Source organism: Ciconia boyciana, chromosome 3, assembly GCF_034638445.1.
Source record: "Ciconia boyciana chromosome 3, ASM3463844v1, whole genome shotgun sequence".
NCBI lineage: Eukaryota > Metazoa > Chordata > Aves > Ciconiiformes > Ciconiidae > Ciconia > Ciconia boyciana.
The window spans coordinates 85818932-85841176 of record NC_132936.1 but is presented as its reverse complement, the minus strand read 5'-3'; the positions used below and the strand labels follow the sequence as shown (position 1 = coordinate 85841176).

General features: G+C 35.4%; 1 protein-coding gene across 1 annotated transcript in view; it reads right to left on the bottom strand.

Annotated features, from left to right (window-relative positions):
* Positions 1 to 22245, bottom strand: part of RYR2 (ryanodine receptor 2) — a 437742-nt gene that overhangs the window by 188501 nt on the left and 226996 nt on the right. The window contains exons 19-26 of the mRNA XM_072857729.1: positions 21677 to 21795; positions 21128 to 21261; positions 18103 to 18344; positions 14170 to 14362; positions 12187 to 12403; positions 10232 to 10336; positions 5947 to 6050; positions 1496 to 1579 (exon numbers count right to left, since the gene is read on the bottom strand). Of these exons, the coding sequence (XP_072713830.1) occupies positions 1496 to 1579; positions 5947 to 6050; positions 10232 to 10336; positions 12187 to 12403; positions 14170 to 14362; positions 18103 to 18344; positions 21128 to 21261; positions 21677 to 21795 (1198 nt within the window). The remainder of the gene's footprint in view (positions 1 to 1495; positions 1580 to 5946; positions 6051 to 10231; positions 10337 to 12186; positions 12404 to 14169; positions 14363 to 18102; positions 18345 to 21127; positions 21262 to 21676; positions 21796 to 22245) is intronic.

Genomic DNA, 22245 nt, shown 5'->3' with positions numbered 1-22245 from the left:
TTCTTAAATTAGGAAGTATAATTTCTTCAGACTTGAGATTTAGCTCCAGTTTTTCAAAAGCATCACATCTAATTCACTTGAACAATCTTGGAAATGCATATGCATTTCTGCCCAGGAAATTCAGAACAAAAATACAGAAGGCCCTAGATATCTCTTCTTTTTAGTCTTATATGCAATTATTTTGGGATACCAAAACTGAAGAACAGTTTTGGGGAATTTAAATTAATCCCTTGCTTTTATTCTCATTCATTCTTGTGAAGCGACCACATCAGGGATTCTGAAACTGTGATATCAATGGTATGTAAATCAGTGCAGTGTCGTATATATCAAAGACTTCAGGGTCCAGGTTCTTACAGCTACCTTGTAGTAAAGTATTACCCAGGAGCCTGCAGGAACCTTGCCAGAATGGGGCATGTGCTTTTGGCTCACAAAAGGAAAAAGGCAGGCATGCTTTAGTTGGACACGGGCTTGGGGTTATTATACTGGCCTAGAGATGCAGTGTACAGAATATGAAGGTATGGGTCAGTGAAAGGCTACTCTGAATAATGGAGATATGCAATAGCAGAGGAACATCTATTTCTGCACAGAGCACATCCCTGCAAAGAGCTATGAGTTGCTACTGGTGGTAGCAACTTAGCAACTAGCACTTACCTTTGCTCTTAGTCATAACCAAGGAAACTAAATTACTAACTTAAATTCAGGAATAACAGAACACACGGAAGTTCTCTCATACTGAAACCATGACCTTTCCCTTTCTGGTTTTATACACGTTATAATCCTCCTTTATCCCACTGAATTTTGTACCTATCTAGACAAACTTATAAACCATGGGCTCAAACGTATGTTGGGCCGCAGGGCTGTTATATGCCTATCACCAAGTACAGTTCCATTACTTTCAACTGTGTTAAAGTTCCCAAATTCTTCATTCCCAAACTGGGGGGCATGCTGGTGCTAGGCAAGAAGCCAGGGCACCTTGGCTGGGCCATGAGAGCTGGTTTCAGAGCTGCGGTAGTGGAGGCCACTATACCATACCAGCCTGAGCCCAGTCCTACCAATGCTGTTGCCAATCAATCACTCAGGAAAAAGTCAGGCGGCTATACCAGTTCTCTCCACTTCAAGTCACTAGATGGCCATTCTAGGACTTTCAAAAGGGTTACCTTTCAATATTTGCAGCACAGCAAAATATATTGACAAGTTTGCTGTAAAAATTCTTTATCAAGTTTCTGCAGTACACACCATATATAAAAGAACTATGTAACAATGAATGCTAGACATTTCAATGAATCACGGAAAACCTAAACTTTGTCTACACATCAACTGTAAACATCTAAAAGAAAAGGCATGGATGAAGGTGCGTGTAATTTTCTGATAATTCATATGCATACATGTATACCCAAGTACCAATAAAACTAGCAATATAAACATCAACTTCTTAAAATACAGTTCGCTTAACTCACACTGCCTAACAAAAAGATGCATTTGAATTTCAACTTACTTCTTTGGAAGTTTCATTTTTTTTACTTTTTCTTCAGCATGTTCATCAGCAATTCCAACATGGCAGCCTAATGCCAGCAGGGTTCTAGGACACAGAAATCAGAGATAAATTACTGCTAATGTTTCTATATTCAGAGTTGATGCTGGGTATATAAATGGCACTATACAACAAATGAAACCTATGGGAATGACAACAATATAATATGGAAAGATCAACACCAGCCTTTTTGTATATGTAAAAAGCTTTTTGATAGTGTTAAGAAAATGCCACAAGATGTTCATAAAAATTTTAGCAAAAATATGAGTGGACTACTTCAAAATGGAACTATCATACAGTCTATTTCATCTATATGAGGCATCAGATCAAAGACTCCCTGCCCTTGAAATATATATTTCTGCTTTGTATATGTATTCATACTGCTTATATACTCATTCATACTGCTTTATATCAAAATCTTTTTATGTTATGTTATTTGCTTCAAAGCTGATGAAAGGAGAAAGGCAGGAAATGTCACTTGTTATCCTTAGAATGTGTCTTCTTTACAAAGAGGGGCTGTTATTCAGAGATTTTAATTGGATCTGGATTTTGTTAGGACATGCTACTGAAGAGAGGAATGACAGCAGAATGCATGATAAGCATTAGGCCAAAACTGCCATCTTAATGCTCTGTAGGGATGTTGCACATTAATCCACTTCAGAGAAAAGGATTCAAGCTAGACAGGCTGTGTCATGTACCACAGGGCTTCTACCACAGAGACACTGACCCAGGCAGCCCATCGTGGACTGACTCTGCAAGATGCAGCTCATTTCAGAAAGCAAACACTCTCTACATAACCTTACAACAGGGTCGACAGTATTAATCAGGTTTCTGATTACTTCAGACCTCTTCCTGTCCTTACAGTCACACTATCCAGCAGTATAAATCTTAAGTCTCATTCATCTCCAGGATTTAATCTGTAACTCATCAATTATTTGTTCCTGCACGTACGTTCAATACTGGGTTATCAAGTCTTAGTTTCTTTAGCCTAGGTGCATTACTAAAATATTAACATTGAAATGAAAGCAAATCCTGGACAGAAGTCAGAGACCACTCTGGAGTCAGATCAGAAGTTTCTCAAAATCTGAGGGTGACACCCATATCTTTGATTGAAACCGATTACACAGAAGAAATCACAAGTGTAAACCTTGGACTCCATTCCCAGTTTTCCCAATGTGGAAGAAAGCTGGAAAAAAAGGTTTTTATTTGTTCTCATCTCTCGTTAAAACAATATTTTCTAGTCTTGCTTTACCTATATTTATTGCTCTTGAACTGACTGGGGAAAAAAAGAGCATAAATATTGCTCTAGCAGTATTTCTCTTGGCAGATGAGTCGTATGTTTCAAGGAGATTCTCACAGCATATTTTTAGTGCTACCTACATGAAGTAAATCCTACTGTTACGGTCTGTGAACCCTGATTTAAAATTAGACGGTAAAATCAGATATGAGGAAATCAACATGCAGTGGCCATCTCCTGCAAAACACACTATCTGCTAAGAATACTCCATGCAGCTAAATTTCAATTGGCATAAATCGTACCCGATTCCTATGCAGCTATCACCAACATAAGTAAGAGAACATATCTAACAGTGAAAAGCAGTACAGAGGAGCTAACCCTTGCTAACCCTAATTTTCTTGTAACGTAAGACAGAAATTTGAACCCTACATTATCTCCACTCAGACACAGCAAATTCAAATCAGAGAGTCACAGCAGGATAAAAAGGCAACTGGGGACCAAGAGTCAGATTTTAATTACACTTCCATTTACTTTTCAGGCAGCCTCATCCATACTGGTAGAACCTGAAAGACCCCTAGAGCACTTCAAAACTAAACAAGAAAACTAGAAGTGGCTGAATGAAGCCCTCGGCATAATATTGATACATGCAATTATCACACACAACTGAGTAAATAGGTAGAAATGGGAAAGTCAGTCACAAAATAGTAAGCATCAAAAAAAAAAAAAAAAACCCAAACAAAAATCACCAAGATCAAACTACAAAATATATATCAGAATGCACAGAAACAGTATGAGCAAGCATATTTTAATCCCATGACATTTTCAGAGGTAACTCATTCCTGAATCTTGACATTTCATAGAGTATATCATTTTTATAGTTCATAAGAGTATTCAGTCATACTGAAAAATATACAGCGATCTCAATATATTGAAAAGAAATGTTGTGTCAGATAATATGATCCAAAACTTCCTTGCTTTCTGCCTCTCTCATCTAGTAGAGCTGGCAGCAAAACTGGCAACAAACCAACAACAAAAAAAAAAAACCAACACCAATTACAGTGAGAGTTATTATTGATGTCTTACAACTACTTCAAGTATGCAGTACACACTTTGATGCAAATTGTAAAGAATATAGAGTATAGCTGACTAGAGGAAGTTTTAAAGGAACATTTTCTTTCCCTCTTCCCCATTCTCCCCCTCTGAGGTTGACTGCTAGTAGACTAGAAATATCCAATAAAGAACTAGTCAAACTAGCTTACAGTTCAAGTCATCACAGTATGGAACATCTACAATGCATTAGTGCACTAATTTTTCTACCTTTGAAAGTTTGCAGAAATGAACTGAGACACTCATATTCTAATCCCCGAACAATAGATGTCTACGTGAGAAATACAACATGATGTTGCAAAATTAGAACTGTATACTTCAGAGAACAAGGACTAATACAAGAATGAAGTGAAGACTGAGCTCAGTAAGCATACAAATTTTGAAATCCATAGAAAGACTGAATGCTTTATGTTTTGGATAATCCCATTTAATGAAAAGCCTCTCTCTAGAGTAAGTAATAAAATTACTAAAATAAAAGTAATCCATAATTTATGTTTATAAAACCAAATTATTTTTTGTTTTGGCAGGGTTAGATTTAGAAAAGCATTGGATCCTGAACCAGTAGTCATGTAAGGACTATTAAAATTTGTTTAATATTTAGTGAAACATTAGGAGTGTGCATTTAATTCTGAGAGCATGATTTTTATGATGCCTGAGTCATATTATATAGATTATTCTAGCAAAAGATTCAACTGTAGGGAAAGTTAATGACATCATCTTTTGTAGTTTCATAAAATGGAAAGGAAGAAGCTATTCCGGATTCTTAGCACATCGTTGTGTTGACAGGGGTCTCAAAAGCTTTCCTTGAAATTCTAATATCTAGCTGAAGACAAAAATGAACTTATTTTCTTGCCTCCAATGGAGTTCCATTTATCTCCGAATGCTTTATCTCTAAATAATGCCAAAATATCCCTCCAGAAACTGTTTAACGATTAGGGTCATAAATATGTTTTTTGTTGAGTAATTTACTTACTGTGAGAATGGTAGATCAGTAAATAGCGCAGAGAAGCTGACCAGAGAAGGACACTACGAGAAATTCTAGGAAGACTGTTCTACCTAGCTTTCCACTATGAGGACACATTCCTTATATTATAAGTGTAAACACAATATTGCACTATCAGTTTACATGGCAAATTTTTTTAATATTATAGTACAAGTATTCCCAGAAAAGTAATATCACATGCAGATAGTCATCCTTTGTTAACACTCCAAACAGAAAAAAGCAACTATATTTTAACAAGAAAAAAAAATGAATAGATTTCAATGGATTGCAAATAGCAGTGACTGGAGAGCCACATATACCACTGGGCATTTATCAGTTTGAGAAATATTTTAACACGTTGGCTACATGCAATGCTACATATGGAAGAAATTACTTACACTAATAGATTTTCAATGCATTCACAGCAAAGTAAGAAGTCACACTTGCTTGACTGACAAAGCTGAGATAAGGAATTGTATCCTTGTGAGCCAGACAACTAGATTACTTGAACCAACCTATTAACATCCCACTGAAATTTTCTAGCATTCCAACTGGATAGCATCCACGACATTCACACATCTAACTGCTCATCCACAAAAGGAGGGAATGCGTACTACTGTTTTGTGGCAGTATGCACAGATTACACAGAAATAGCAGCAAGGCATCCTGAAGCAAAGCCCGTCATTAGTCACGTCCAAAAATAACTATTGATTGTCAAAGTGTGCTTTATTAATAAAGAAAATTAAAAGCAATTAAACTAAATTGAATTAAACCAAATAAGAAGCGAAGAGTTTTTTCAAAGCTTGGACCTATTTCTTTCCTCCAAGCTAGATGAAAACTGCCTGAGTTGCCATTTCATAATCAGCCTTACCACAATAATTCTAAAATTCCATAGATATTAAAAAGAAAACTATCAAAGCCATTTGCAATGCCAAATACATAATTCATTAATGTATCTCACTCCCTCATTTTCATATTATTACCCTCACCTACATGTCAAATTGTAATTCACATGTCAAATTATAATTCTGGAAACTGCAACTTCTTAGGAAATTCTCACTATAAGCTTCAAAAGTTCTAGCAACTTACTTCAGTGTTTCAAGTGACATTTGCAAGTTATAATTTCTTTCCTGCTCCGGCAATTTTGAGAACTCCACTAAGCATGGGTGTTGTCTTTTGTTGTCATCTCTAACCTGAAAAGACAGTAAAGAAATAAGTTTAATGTGTCTTAAAAACGAGAAGAAATTTAAAAACAGTCCAAACCACAAAGTAGTTAAAGCTGATCCTGTCAGAATTACTCAAACTGAACAACACTTCAAAACAGAAACTATTCTGTATTCTCAGAGCAAGATCATTCTGTTCAAGGCAGAATTTGCATTTGCAAATAAATTTCAGATTTGCAGATCTCAAGTGGAATAAATGCTAATTTGAACATTTCATTATACAGATGTTCACAACAAATACGCAAAGTTCAAGAATAGTGCAATCTATGTTATGTTTTGACATGCAGCCATAAAATAACAACTCATCTTCAGCACCATGTTTGAAAAATTATGCATCCAGTTTGTGTAAATATGTGGATATGAATAGTACTGAAATCCTTACTCTACGAAAGTAAAGATATAAAGGATAAATTTACTCTCTCTCTTAATTCAGAAAATGTTTGTTTCTTAATTATGTCCAGTAGTACCCAAGCAGAATGCAACTGTTCAGCAGTCACAAATCATTAATTTACTTTTAGTGTAGTGACAGCAGCGTAATGAAGATGATAATTTACAAAATCCTACATTTTATAAACTTGAAAATTTGATCAAAACTTTTTTTAACGTGCACTACTTTTGTACAGTTTTAGTCTAATACTAGCTATAACTAGGAAGGGCAACCTGAGAGCTGGGATAACTGAGCATTCTACTGCTCTCAGCTTTGCATCTTTATCGTGCTAGAGCTCAGTCAACAAAATCTACAAAGATTACATCTTGCTAGAAGGCTTGATAAAAAAACATTAGTTTGCAAATATTATCTAAAAGGTCCCAATGAAAGTGTTAACATTTGCTCAGTTGAGACTACATCTTTACCCCTATATTAAAACACTTTTGTGTCCATCTTTCATGGACCATAAACTCACCATTTATATTAATCTTTAAAGCTGCAGAGTGAAAGTTATTGGAAAATAACATTATTGACAACTTTTGATTAATCAGATAATTCTGCTGGAAAACGGAATGTTAGCAGCTGAAGTTAAGAAGCCTAATTGTTATACGTTTTCTAAATCGATCTTTACTCATCTGATTAATATAGGATGGCTTTTAAATTATTTTAGCTGCAAAAAGACCAAGGCAGGAATTCTTAGTGAAGCAGTACCATTGAACTGAGTATAATCTGTTCTCAACAGCTTGATCTGTTGTTCATATACAGAATCAGATTTGATGTTTAAAAAGGATAAGAAAGTCAGTAGCATATAAACTGGCATGAAATTTTTTACTTTCAGAAAAATAACCTATCACATTTAAACTGATTGCTTGCTCTGCATATTGCATCAAATAAAAGAGCTTTTCTTTGGATATTTTGTTGTAAATGTCTTAAAATGAGAAAGCTCTAGCATCATGGCAATAAATCCATATGCAGTATCTAAGATTACACTTAAATAAAATCATAACATCGGGATATAAACATTGTGTGTTACAGCAGGGGAAGGAAAAAACAGTCATCTGCAGACCATAACCTATTTACGTTTCTCTAATTTCAAGTCCTGGGTGTTAATTATACATGAGTACGCACAAAGTGACTATGAACATGGATCACTGATAGCTGAAATTTATTTTTTATTTATCATCTTCTATTTTTGCCAGTTCTGTGTTTTCCTGTAACAATAACTAAACTGTAAATAAACTAGATTGAGTAGTAGTGTAATCTCATGAAAAAACATCTCACATTTCTCTATAACATTTCTGAGTAACATATTTTTGTGTTTTGATCTAAGCACATAATTATCAAACTGAACAGCAGTCATTTGTTTATGTTTTGGATTGAAAAATATTTACAATCTCCAGGGGACATTTATCTTCATTTGATGAGATTAATGTTCTTTGGACAGGCAATTCAAGCAATTAAACTGTCAAGCTACTTGATCAAAATCATTAGCAGCTAAAATGAGAAATATCTTTTAGTGGACACTGAAAATGTTTATTTGCAGATTTCTTTCTAAGACCTATGGTAATCTGCATTAATAAAGATTCATTATAGTCTCCAGTAAGAAGGACTACTTTAGATCTGTGTACAGCTAATTTAAATCTTGGACATCAGGTGTTTTCCTCAGAATTCCAATGTTAATTGAATTTCCCCTACTGACGCTCTTTTCGCTCTACAGCTACAATGTATAATACTTCTATTATAATTTCAACATATTTTGTAGGTTGCCTTCCTGCCCCCCCCCCTTTTTTTTTCCTGAGCACAGTATAAAAATCTACTGCCTTGCAAATACCTTTTATAAGTAGCAGAACTCATCACACCTATCAATTCTTAATTTTTGTGGATAGTTTTAAATGTACAGCGAAGTTCAATAGAAACAAAGATATGCAGATGCATCTGATGATTTCAAGTTGGACACTTAAATACCACTCATATTCAGACTTATAACGAAGCCAGTTAACAAAAGTCCTTAATTTTGCTACATTAGCTTGTTATTTTACTTTATTACATGTATAAAATGCAGCAGTAATATCGCATGCAATACTGGGTATCACTTTGGTGATACTACACACAGATCTGATGAAACAGGTATGTAGGAGGGAATATAAAATGCAATCTACAGCAGATTTTTTGAATAATCTGGAGGGACATTTACATCTACAAATTCTCTGTCTTTTAGCCTTTAAACTTTTTAAGTTGGTGAAAAAACACCACTTTTTCAGAAAAGCTAGCTACTATATATAATGCATCTTGCTCTGAATTAAAAAGACCAAATCTAATTAAGATTAGAGCACTCATATGCATGCACCTAAACCAGCTAATTTCTGTTTCAAGCCTTCCCTCAGTATTCAGTGACTGCAGTGCATCAATTCAGATAACTAGAATTGCCAACAGTGGCTTAAACCGATTAAATCATCTGTGAGAAAACAATATGATAAAGGAGTGAACCTCCAGAAGATGATCAGCATATACTTTCCCACATTCCCAAAGTGAGCACATCCAACCATAGAACACTAAAGCCAGAGAAAGCTGAATAACTTAAAAGATTTAGCAGCTGGTTTCATTCTGAATATAACTACAACATTTATTGCTGCTTAACTTGATACTTACTATATATTGTTTAAATTAAAATAGAGTTCAACTGTACAATTAGATTCTCGATGGTAAGTAATGGTACACTAAAAGTTCCTGCAGATTGCTTCACAGCTGGTATGATTATACCACAATTAAAATGTTTCGACACATTAATTTAACTGGGGTTTTGTGTTTGATTTGGCGGGAAAAGCAACAACAACAAAAATCTAGAGATCTTCTCTGTTAATCTTTTTAAGTACTGCTGTATGCTACACCAACTATAATACCTATGCCCAGTTACATCAAATCTGTAATCTGAACACCTCAGAAGACCAAAATCTTTTTATTAACAAAAATAATACATATATGTTTCTATGCATGCATACATGTTTTTACATTTACATCTAGTATCTACTGTATGTTTCTATATACTCTTCACAGCAATAGTTCTTCATAAACGCCACCACTTGGGATCCAAATAACTAGCTTGTATAATTTTCTTATGATTGATTAAAAAAAAAAAAATCTAATCAACAAAATAGACTGCGTTTTGTATCAAAGCCAGAAGCCACGTATTTTTTTTCTGTCATACTCCATGAAAACTAGGAAAGAGATAAGAAAATAGTTATGTGGAGCACCTAATACAGACATGAGCCTGAAGAAGTGGAGAGAAGGAGGTAGCAAAGCAGATTTAATGGAATTTCCTGTAAGCAATACTTATTTTTCAAGAAAAGTAAGTTTGGGACTTCTGAAAGAGTTATGTCAGTCAGTACATGTGAAGAGAACCAAGAATAACTGCTTTTATTGGCTTACTTCTCCAGGCAACTAAACTTCTTGCCCCAAGAACAAACAGAAGGTGAAAAACCCACTATGTGCTTTCTGTGCTGGCAGTTAGACTGGCTGAAAATTTCAGCACCAAACAGCTTTAATAGCAGAATTTTGGTTCAGAAATATACAAGAACTGTTGGTTTCCACCTGCTTCTCATGGAAAGGGTCTAAAACTTTACTAATTTTGGAAGGATGGAAAAAATGCAGTCCCATTAGCCCATTGAAACCAATATGCTCAATAATACTATGTAATTAACAGAAAATTAGGTTGGAATGTACATACTGGTCCATACTGCCAGCCAAGTTCAATCTTATTCATAACCCATAGTTCATGGATGTTCTCTGCTAATTTTTCTCTAATCCTTTCCAGGTGGGGAGGCAAAACAATCTAAAGAGAGAAGAGAGAAAGAGGCTGTTATAAATAAGTTGGTTGACAGTGCCACTGAAACTTTCATTACAGACAAACTTTGTACAAACCAGATCTCTCAACTAAACCTAAACTATCACTCAGTTGTTACTGACTAAAGTGAGCAAGAATTCTTAGATCAACAGAAATACTTTAACCTATGCACTTACAAGTTCCAGAGTTTGACCAACAAGCGAAAACAGTTTTAAATCCAACACCTCCAAATGGCATGGAACACATTCCTGGCAGCTGGCTAGAAACTACTCAAACCAATACTATTTCTCAGCTTAAAACATGCTAAAAATCTCAACAACCAAGTAATGTTGTGAAAAACACTTCAGACAAGTATAAACATTTGAGAACTGAACCCCATTAAAAAAAAAATAATTAGATGATGATGACAGGTGAGAAGTGAAATCAGGACAGCACGTCACTCTACCTCCAGAATTTGAAATTAAGTCTGCTTTACCTCAAAAACCAGTGACCTCAAATATACAGTTGTCGTGGTTTAACCCCAGCCAGCAACTAAGCCCCACACAGCCACTCACTCACTCCCCCCCGGTGGGATGGGGGAGAGAATTGGAAGAGTAAAAGTGAGAAGACTTGTGGGCTGAGATAAAGACAGTTTAGTAGGTAAAGCAGAAGCTGCGCATGCCAGCAAAGCAAAGCAAGGAATTCATTCACTCCTTCCCATGGGCAGGCAGGTGTTCAGCCATCTCCAGGAAAGCAGGGCTCCATCACGCATATAACGCCATCACTTCAAACATCCCCCCCTCCTTCTTCTTCCCTCAGCTTTATATGCTGAGCATGACGTCATATGGTGTGGAACAGCCCTTTGGTCAGTTGGGGTCAGCTGTCCCAGCTGTGTCCCCTCCCAGCTTCTTGTGCACCTCCAGCCTCCTCGCTGGTGGGGTGGTGGGGTGAGAAACAGAAAAGGCCTTGATGCTGTGTAAGCACTGCTCAGCAATAGCTAAAACATCTCCCTGTTATCAACACAGTTTCCAGCACAAATTCAAAATATAGCCCCATACTAGCTACTGTGAAGAAAGTGAACCTATCCCAGCCAAAACCAGCACAACAGTGCTGTGAATCATGGTAATGTTACCCTAATTGTTGGTGTTACAGAACAGTAATTACATGACACATGTAGAATGCTGTATTTAGCGCATAATGGCAACAAACTAGCAGGTTTGTTCTTTTTTTTTAATGTGGTTTTTTTTCAGGAACAAATTCCTAAATATGGTAAAATCTGAGCACATAGAGTACAAAAATTTGTATCATCTCAAGCTCTGGTCTAATGCAAAATGAACTTTTGTTACCTGTGATCAGAGATGGAGCTCTTTAGTCTGAAAGAATTACTAGTCTTTGCAACTATGTAAAAAAAATGAAAACTATAAATTCAATGCCTGCCATTTACTGCCCACAGTGATTCAAATGCCACTCTCAATGACCTGCAAGTCCAGTAAAGAATTAGGGTTGAAACTGGTCTAAAAGTCTTATCATAACGCAAAGCCTTCAGTGATTTTAACTAAACAGTAATAAAAATGCCTAGTAACAAAACAAGAAGTTCAAATATTCTTTTTTGCCTACTCTAATATTAAGGGTAAAACATTCTTTATTATAGTGTTTGTGAACTGAAATATATGAAGTTTCTAGTGAGCGCTATCAGGACTTTACGCACCATTTTTCAGCTTCTCACAATGGAACGTACCAACCAAATCCCAAGCAAAAAACAAGTTTGAGACAAGCTGAAAATTCAATCAAATGTGAAATAACTTAGGCCTATGATATGTGTGTTTAAAAATGAAAATGCAGTCTTTCAGTTTCCATACCTGGCTAGTATCTACAGGAACTGGAGTGAAAGCTGCTTGTGACAGAGAGATAGTGGGACCCAGTAGGTCTCTTGTATAGCTACGATCCTGCTTGTACTCTCGGCTGTGCTCCACTTTCAGCTTCTCCTTCGGTAGGACAGCTTCAAAGCAAGGGGCATATCCAGGTGGAGGAAGGAACTTGAACTCTCCATGGCGACCTCCAAGCAAGAAACGTACCCTGTAAACACCAGAGTTACTTTAGATGACAGACACCTCTGGTGTCAAACCTAGTCAGTTTGCAAGCCTAACAACTATTGAATGCTATTTAAAAAAAAAAAGGAAAAAAAAAACCTCAATGTTGCAGCTTATTTGCATTGTTTACAGTTCAACTTTCTCTAACTAGTGCTGGAGTTTATGAAGTAGGAGGTGCAAAAAAAACATGGGGAAAAGTAAACAATTCTTTCTTTTAGTTAATTTCCATTTACATAAAAGTATTCTAAATCATGAGACCAAAAGAGAAGACAGAGAGAGAGAGAGAGAATAATCAGTTTACTTAGCACACCTATGAAGTAAGCAGCAGCCTTTCAAGTCTCAGAAGGCAGAGATTATAACCCAGAGTAATCAACCAACCACCTCTGAACTCTCTCCATTGAGGAGTTCTCCATTCTCTCTCATTTGAGAAATGAGCCTGAAAACTCCATGGAATACAGTTCTTTCTTTTCTCTCACAGAACACTAAATGCTTAGGACAGAATACAAAAAACTCCCACATTTTCTTCCCTAAAACATATGGTTTTCATGTTAGTAGAAACCTGGGGGAAAGCATTCTTTTATTCATTACAAAACAGTGAATTTGTCATGGTTTTTTGTTACTGAAAAATTCAGTGAATGAGGTGATCATGAAGTAGCAATGACATAATACTGAAAAATCTTCCCAGAACATTGCCATCCCAAAGGCACCAAAAAACACCCAAAAAACTAGCCTTACCACAGAATCATTTTGTCTCTTCTCTATTTACTGAATATCTTATAAGATTTTTGGCAATGCTATACCAGAACACTCTCCAAAAACACACTCAGCTAAACACACACTAATAATATCTGTCAAATATTTCTCTCATGATGGAGATAAAGCATGCAGGTTTATAGTTTTGCATTTCATAGCATGCATGTCTACAATTTTACCACATTGTATCTCCCATATTATCCAAGGCAAAGTCTAAAGAAGTGCATTTTTCATCTGGAATGAGAGGCTGGTATGCCCACTGTGTGATGGCTCTTAGCTTCTGTAGTATTCACCACAGTCTGTGAATGATCCCTCACAGAGCATTGCTCTGTCTCCAACAGAAATCAGCTTTCAGCCTTTACCTTTGCCAGTCCTGCTAAAGTTGGTCCCTCCGCTGGAACATCACACAGTCTTTTTTACTATTATAGTCTCAAACTATTCAATACATGGAAGCAGAAGTCTGGCACCTCAAGTGTGACTTGAAATTTTATAGAAAACGAGTACAGCAACCAGAATACAGATCGACTGAATTTATATTAACTCATCCTGCTGAAAAGAAAGTGTACCACCACCATGTCTTAAGTAAGTGTAGATAATGCATCTTCAAATAATAGTTACTACCTCATAACAAGTGAGTCAGGGCAAATATATCTTTAATATCAAAGACTGGTGTTTTTCTTCCCGTATAGTTAAAATGCTGTCCTGGAGTGAATGTGTAGCAATCTGTCAGCTAAGAAATTATAAAGAAGCTGTTTCTAAGGTCTATCTGCAAACCACCTGAATACACTGGCGAGCTGAAAAACAACAGATGCGCTATCTCTTCAGGACTCCTTTGTAGCGCTCTCTATCCAAGAACTGGAACTGTGCCAAAGAAGCAGATGTCAGAAAGGGAAATGAGAGCAAGGACAGTCAGGAAAATATTCAGCATATTCACATATACAGAAAAAAAAAAGACGGGGGGGGGACCAAACAAAAAAACCCACTACATGTGATGCTAACTTTATTCCTGCAGAGAAGCTGACAACTGGGAAGAAGAGGCCATCTATGTTGAAATTCTCAAACATTCCTTGAACTGGCTGACCATTTATCCGGAAAGAGATGCTGGGGGCACTCAGGTCCAAACAGCAGCTAATAACATCATCAGTTCTTAATAGATGTTGGTTGGGAGAATTTACTGTTCGTGCTACACAACCTATGGAAGTAAAGGAGACACATTTAGCAAACCTTCTGAAAATCATACAGGTTTTCACAGCAGCCTAAAAAAAAGAGAAAGAAACACACACACAATAGAACACAAACACATTAATACACAAATATCTAACCTATAACATCCAAGACCTGATTTTAAACTTGCAATGTAGGGAACAGAAGCATACCATTGTATCTACAGAGCTATTTTAATCATAAATAATACAATTAAATTACATTTAATATAAGTGAAAATAATTACTGATACCCATATAAACAGTCAAAACCAAGAAAACTAAATTTTATTCCTCACAGTAGTAGAAGTGCAAATTGAAAAACAACCATTAGTATCTAATACGAAAACCTAGTATACTTTACTAAAGAATGCTTCATTATTCAAGATAAGGACAAGTATTGTACTTTAAATTATTTAGGAAAAGTAAGGCACTTCCTGTTATTAAGAGCCACATCACAGTACCCTTGCAAACTTGTATAAGATGATACTACTCAGTCTCATAATCAAATCACAAACCAGCATTTTTTTCTGGCTTATACAAAGACAGCAGCAATTTTAAGGCACATATATTCAGTAATATATGTATTTTTCTTTAATAAGTTTTGTATGAATTCTAAAGGATCATTCTCTCTTGCATCAAATCACATTTACACCAGCACACCTGCTTCCCAAGAGAAATAACCTATAGAATACAGAAATAGGAAATGACTGTTTCTCAAGTTTACTGCCATCTACAACAGAAAATTTATGGAAAAGCATGACAGTTCTATGAAAATATCTCTAGACATGTCTTCCAAAAATTCAATATGCAATGTCTGCAAGAGAGAAACCATAATGCATATTAAGAACAGAGCACTAACTTTTTAACTATGCTGTCCAACTTCTGTAAACATGAAGGACTTAACTAAAAGCACTGTATTTCCAAGAAGATAAAGATAGCATATGTTTCTAACAGCAGCAAAAATAATAAAAGAAAAATCTCAATAATTCTTCTGCAGATAAATTTTCATACACACACCACCACACACCCCCCCAAGGAAAAGTAAAAAGCAACACTTCCGACACTCTACATAGGGAAAATGACTTCCTGATACTGCCACATAATCTGCAGACTGTAGGACAGATACTCTTCTGCAAACTGCCCCTCTTGATAGGGCAGTCAGCAATACAGTGGGGAAAAAAAAAAGTTTTCAGATGCTCTTGCTGCTCCCTTACACCCTTTCAAGACAGTATGTCAGCTCAGTTGCTGTAAGAGTAGTCAGTTCCATGAGCAAAGACAGGGGAATGACATGGAGCAATCCTAAGGCCCCCTCACAAAGCAAAAAATCTATAGGAAACACTGCTGAGAAACAGAGTAGCAGTCACAGTGTAAGGAATGGCCTGCAAGGAAACTACCTTCTACCAGCTCTACATCCCCAAACTCACAGAGCACAGTAGAGAATAGCAGAGAAAAGCATCACAACAGCTGAGAGTTACTTTCAAATAAATCACAGAAAGGGACAACTATTTAATGGCAGGAATAACTAAACTCTAAAATAGCTATCAATGAAGAGTGGATACTTCATCTCCTTAAGGCATACTACGTGAGACTAGATGCCTTTTTAGATGTTAAAATTTAGCCAAATATAGGTTATTCGGATCAATGCAGGGCTGACTGTTAACAGAAATAGGTAGCGGTCTTTGATGAACACATAGTCAGACCAAATGATCTAAGTGCCTTTTCTGGCCTTGGGCTTTAAAAATCCATCAGTTCCACTTCTCCATATTAGAGAATTAATTGCAGGACTGAAGAAACAAATGTAAATTAAATGTGATTCTGGTAAAGGCTTGGTCCAGAACAGAAACTCAGAGGTAGAAATTATTGTTGCTATTCATTAATGCAGTAAATGCTTCATGCTCAGAAGATTATTTTAAAAGTGTCATTGCAGAGACTTACCAAGATGCAGCCTGGGATTGCAGAAGAAAGGCCATGATTTTCAATATTCAATTACTTAAAGTCCTTCCAAGTTGCAGAGCTATGTGTTACGTGAGAATGTCAATGAAGACAGAAATCTTTTCAAATCTACCAGCCACATCCACAACAGAGATTAATATACAAAAATTGCATATACAAAGGTGGTCTGACTTTTTTAACTGGGCTGGATTATTGACTTGAGAACTACAAACAATTGTTCATTTCTTCTTTTGTGACATTTCTGATTTAAAAGTTTCCAGTGGGTAGAAAAATAATTTTGATTTTCAGTTATCTTTTGTTTCCTCCCTAAAAGGGAGCCTAACTACAAAAGTTATTTCAGTTGGCTCATTATTTTCTGGTTCTTCTGTAATAATACTTTACCTGACAAACTCAGTTATGACACAGCTTTAATTACACCATTAATTATGCATCATTGTTCCAAAGTAATTCTCACTATACATGAGAGGCAAAGTGGCAGCTACTTTCCTAAGATGCCACTCCAGTAGATATGTTATTACTTAATGATACAATCCATTGCTATTTTGATTGGACTAGTCCTTTGAAATGTAAAACTGTAGTCTTTTCCAAGTATTAAACCACAGTGCCTCAAAACTTCAAAGACCTTGAATGATGCATACAGCTGACTCACTCAAATGTCTCTTGTCTGCTAAGGAGCTTTAGAAAACTTGCTCATATCTTCATAGTGGCAAGAATTACTAATCCAATGAGCCTAACCCAGTTTCCAGTCAGTTCTAGAGTTCATCACTGCCCAATAATCTTTCAAAATCAAAGGAAAAAATTTTTCCTCAACAAGGTGAAACCACAGTAGAAACTTTTTTCAAGAAGTTTAGGACTGTCCATGTGTAGGAATACCCATTCCAAATGATATCTGGGAATCTTTTCACAAAAGTTAAATTATGTGAAAAAGATTAAGAAAAAGAAAACAAGCTTTCTTTCTCATTATTCTGATTTTGCTGAGCTAGCCCAGTTTGAAGAGAGAATAAGATATTTGCAGAATCAACAGTAAATACAAGTACCTTAGATACTCAGTTCTGCTTCCTTTAACACTACAATTTGCATACAGAAATTACTATTAACGAATAGATCCAAGCTGGGCCAATAACATTTTAAAGATGAATACCTGACCAAACACACCATATGCAAGCTAGGAATATGATTCTGCAAGTATTGCAATAAACAGTCAGTCTCAATGTATGTAAATAAAACATCACTACTACAGAAAAATACCTAGTTTTAAAATGTAGGGCAAAAAGCATACTTAAAAATCTTTTTCACCTCTAAAGTATTTCTAAACTTCTAAACTAAAGTTCCATATTAAAAATCTGTTTTTAAAAAAAAAGAAAAAGAAAAAAGAGAGTCCTGTGAATTAAATCTCTCAGGCTGTTCTTACACGATCACACAGGAATTACAAATCCAGATGACTGTTTGTCAGACTTCATTTTGTGCACCTTTGAAGTTTTAAATAAAATCTTTATAGTTACTATGAAAAAAAAACCCCAAAATAATTCCCAGGATGAAACATAAATTATTATTCTATCTGCATTACTTTGTATAAAACAATTTTTTCAATATGCAATGTCAACTTAAAACATATTCTGATATAGGGTACTGTTTCTGTATATTCCTAGTGTCAGCTGAAACATCTGATTCACTTAGCTGCTGTTGAAAACAAATTCAGTGGAAATGCAAACAATGTTCTAGTATTTAAAAAGCAAACAAACAAAAACCCAAACAAACAAAAAAAGGAGAATACCTGACCACAGATGCAGACCATCGAAGCCATAGGAATACAAGTCATCACCAACACCATTTCCTCCCCATTCTGCTCCTCCCCCTGGATACGGTGAGTAGCCCTCTGTTGAAGCCCAGCCCACTCGTAGATGAGTTGATTCTGCGGTCACAAAGGGCTCTAGATGGTCCACCATAAGTTCATAGTACCATTTTCTGTATTGGGCAGAGCCTTCACTAATCCCCAAGAAGATGTTGGGTCGCATGCTTAAACAGAAAGAATAAAAGTGGTTATTAAAAACTTATCTCAAGAACACGAAGAACTACTGCAGACTTTTCATTAAACTCAAATTTCATTATTGTTTTGTGTGATTAAAACAATAGAAGTAATTTTATTTATTTATTTATTCTGGTGAAAAATGCTCTAAATAGTTAAAGTAAAAAAGTGTTTGTTTCAGTTACTGAAACAGTATTCTCACTCAGATACCAATAGTATTTTATGTGTTTGAACATTTAATAGATGTTAAATCCTACAAAATCGACATCTATTCAGCAGTTACCAGTAGCAATGTAGTAAGTACACACTGCAGGTTTAATTTTACATAGCAAACTGCATCCTATAACACTGATTATCCATTCAAGAGAATAACGTTTACAAAGATACAAAAATAAAGTGTTTCAAAATTCTATTTCAAAATTCTCTTGTACCTCTTCCTTCCTTATTCCAAGTTTTGTGTAACTCAGTAACTTGCAGTGGTTGTGCCCATCCTTAATATCAATGTGATGTTCCTACTGCTGATGATTTTAAAGTACTTCACAAGCATACTTGAAAGCCAAAACTATTACTGTGCTTATTCAATATCTAGTTAAATAGCGATATGTAGAGTCATACATCTAAAGGTCATGAAGGAAAAAAAGGAAAGAAAACTATGCTTTTCTAATCTGATTTTTGGGATAAGACTGAATCTAGAATCTCATCCCAAAAAATCTGTCTCCAGAGAATCATTACTGTGTCAGCTTTGTATTAAAGAAAGACATCCAATCTTGAATTAAAGCTGTAGAGTACAGAAGTATCCAAAATCAATGCTAGGTATATTTCCTCAGTGGTTGGTTACCCGTATTGCAAAAAATCTTTTAGACTTCTAGGCTGAATGTATCTAGTTTTCACATCTCTCCACTGGATTGGGTTACAACTTCTATAAATATTTTCTTTCTACATATAAGCTGCCTATTTAACAAAAATGTAGCTCTAAGCCAGCCCCAGCTCACAGTATGCCTTCTGGTGCAGGGAATGCAGGGGGAAGAAGAAGGGTTGATATGGGCTGTTAAATACAAGTCAGTGTAAAAGCAGACTTTACTGATCTGATTGCTTATAAAATAACTTTTTTAATCACAGAAGACTAATACACTTTCCTTCTATAGTATATGGGGTATCTTTTGCCAAAAGGTCAAGTATAGATACTCTTCACTTTGTTACAAGTCAAACATTTAATGTCCTTAAAAATATAAACAAAACCTGTTTGACAAAAGCTATATTCCAGAAAAGTCAAATCACTTGTAAGTTATTGGTAAGATCACCAACTGAATCTTTTCTGCCTGAACACAGTATCAGCTTTAGTATGCCTTTGTCCAGACTCCACAATTTAATCAACCTAATTGTCCAACTTAATCTTTTTAAATAGAAGTTTGTGAATAGAATTTTCCAGTTCCCTGGAAAAGTATGTTAAACAGTAATATCTTAGAAAGTTCCTTTGCCAATTATTTTTGGTGCGACGTATGCAAGTCTCAGTCTATCACTAAAAGTTTTCAATGTTTCATTGGTCTTTCTCATTTTTGAAAAAATAATTTTTTTCCTTATAACTGCAAGAATATGAGTATTCTCCTTCACAACTTCCTAATGCAGAGCAAAAATATGCATTAACTACATTTGCTTTGTCTACAGCCATATTTGGGAAAGACAGCTCTGCCTTCCTTGTACAGGATCCAAAGTCAGCTCAGAAGCTCAATCAGACCCCATACATTTAAAATTTCTTCTCTGCATTAACAACAGAAGTTTTCATTAGTGATTTTAGCTTATCAGTTGTTCAAATTTATTGCTGACATGGAATGATTTCGCATTACACCATCTTTCCATGTGTTTTGTATGTTGCTGTGTTATTGGATGTGTTGGGGCAAGTCAAGTCACATGTGGTTATGAAAAATATTAGTGAATGTATTAGCTATAAAATTGTCAAGTTCATTTCACCTTTAGACTTGACTTTATTTTTACTTGAAAAGGCCTCCTTATAATATACAGTTGTGGAATTTTTATGTTTTTCAGCATCTAATAAATCCTATGAACTCTGAATTATAAGTACGATTTCTATGTTTCAACTTTCATTCTCACTTAATGATTGAGACTTTTTAAAATAGACATAAGTTTGAGACAGAGGAAGATCCCACGAATCTTCACTTAAAGCCAAATCCTTCTGCCTCAGCATAAATTCAAACTCTGGATAAACATTTACTTTGTAAATATTACTTTGCTAGTGCAAGATGTTACTAGCTTCATCTTGTTGTTAATGTTTGCTGGAAGGTACCTTCTACAACTCTGACAGTGGAAGGCAGAGTGAGGGCACTCCCTAAATATCCCAGACAAAATCAATGATATTAGTTTAAGAAACTCGTGAAGGTGTTTGGCACTAAGTTCTTGATTTTGACCAAAGGTGATCAGGAAATCCTCACAAGATCACAAATGTAAAGGCAATCACAGGACACTGGCTGACAATACTTTGAAAGCACAGCTAGATCTAGACAAGAATCTTTACAAGAGACTCTACAGTTTCACAGACTTAAAGCAGTTTTGAGCAGCTTTAGCTTGCAACAGCTCTCTCTGACCCATGTTTTCATTCTAATCAATATTGCAAAGAGTATTTAAAGTCCTAGTAAGAATAAAGTATCTTAACAAAAGTTTTGGAAGTAAAACAGGTCTTCTGTAGTGACTATTTCTTTTAACCACAAATTTTATTCTGCTTTGTTCATAGATAGAGATTTTTTCTTTTTCTTTTTACCTGCTCACATGGTTGACAAGTCTTGTCTGTAAGAGCAGATCTCTTCCTGGCAGGAGATTATCACAGATTAGATGTTGATTAGACCGCACAGCTACTCCATGACAAACACAGAGAGAACACAAAACATCCAAAACCTGAAAAAAAATAGATTCTTTTCATCTTAAATATTTTTTCATGCTAAAGAGTTCATAATCACTATGAGTTACTTCAGGCAATATAGTGCTATATACATTGTTACTGGAAGATATGTGAGGGTATGTAATTCATCCAACACAGTAGTTTTATTTTACAATTCTGAAATTCTCCTAGCAATATTAAGATATATTCTTCCTGCTTCCCTTGAGATTTAGCGTACATCAATGTTTTCATCAAAAAGAAGATAACCTTCCCCTTTGCTTCTTCAAGTTGCTCATATGCCTCTTAGGAAAAGTTTCATCCCTAATTATGAACACAATATGAAAGTATTTGAAATCTAATTTCTACACAGAACAACATGCTTGCTTTGTTCACAAATGTTCACCTAAATATACTTGCCTCTTCTTTGCCTACCTTATGGTTTCTTCCATGTTTGTCCAAAAGACAGATGATTGATTTAATATGTCCTTCCTTAATAATGTTTAGAGCTTCTGGGCTTTCCACCAACACACAGTGTAAAACCTCTAGAATTCCTGGGAAAAAAAAAAAAAATATTTATTCAGAGTGCATATAAAATCATAACTGTATATAATATTTCCTAATACATTGCTCAGCAACATGGAATAGTTTCAAAAATCATTGTATATGATAAACAAAACCAAAACAGGATTGGTGTTGTACTTCTAGATTTCCCAAAATAAGTGAATGTAGTAAAAATCAGAAAGGACAGAAACCTGCAAATTAATTTGAAATTTTAATAATAAATATGTGATGAACAACACTCACAATATTGGTTTTCAGTGGCTCCAAAAGGTGAAGACTTCACACTACATACATATTATATACATAAAATATGCCCTCCATATTTACAGTTTTCCATGTCTTCCCTTAGAAAACCATATGAACCACTAATGGAATCATATACGTCTGAATTAGAGAGCAGTGGTAAATTCCCAGTCTACCGGCCCACTGTTTATCGTTTT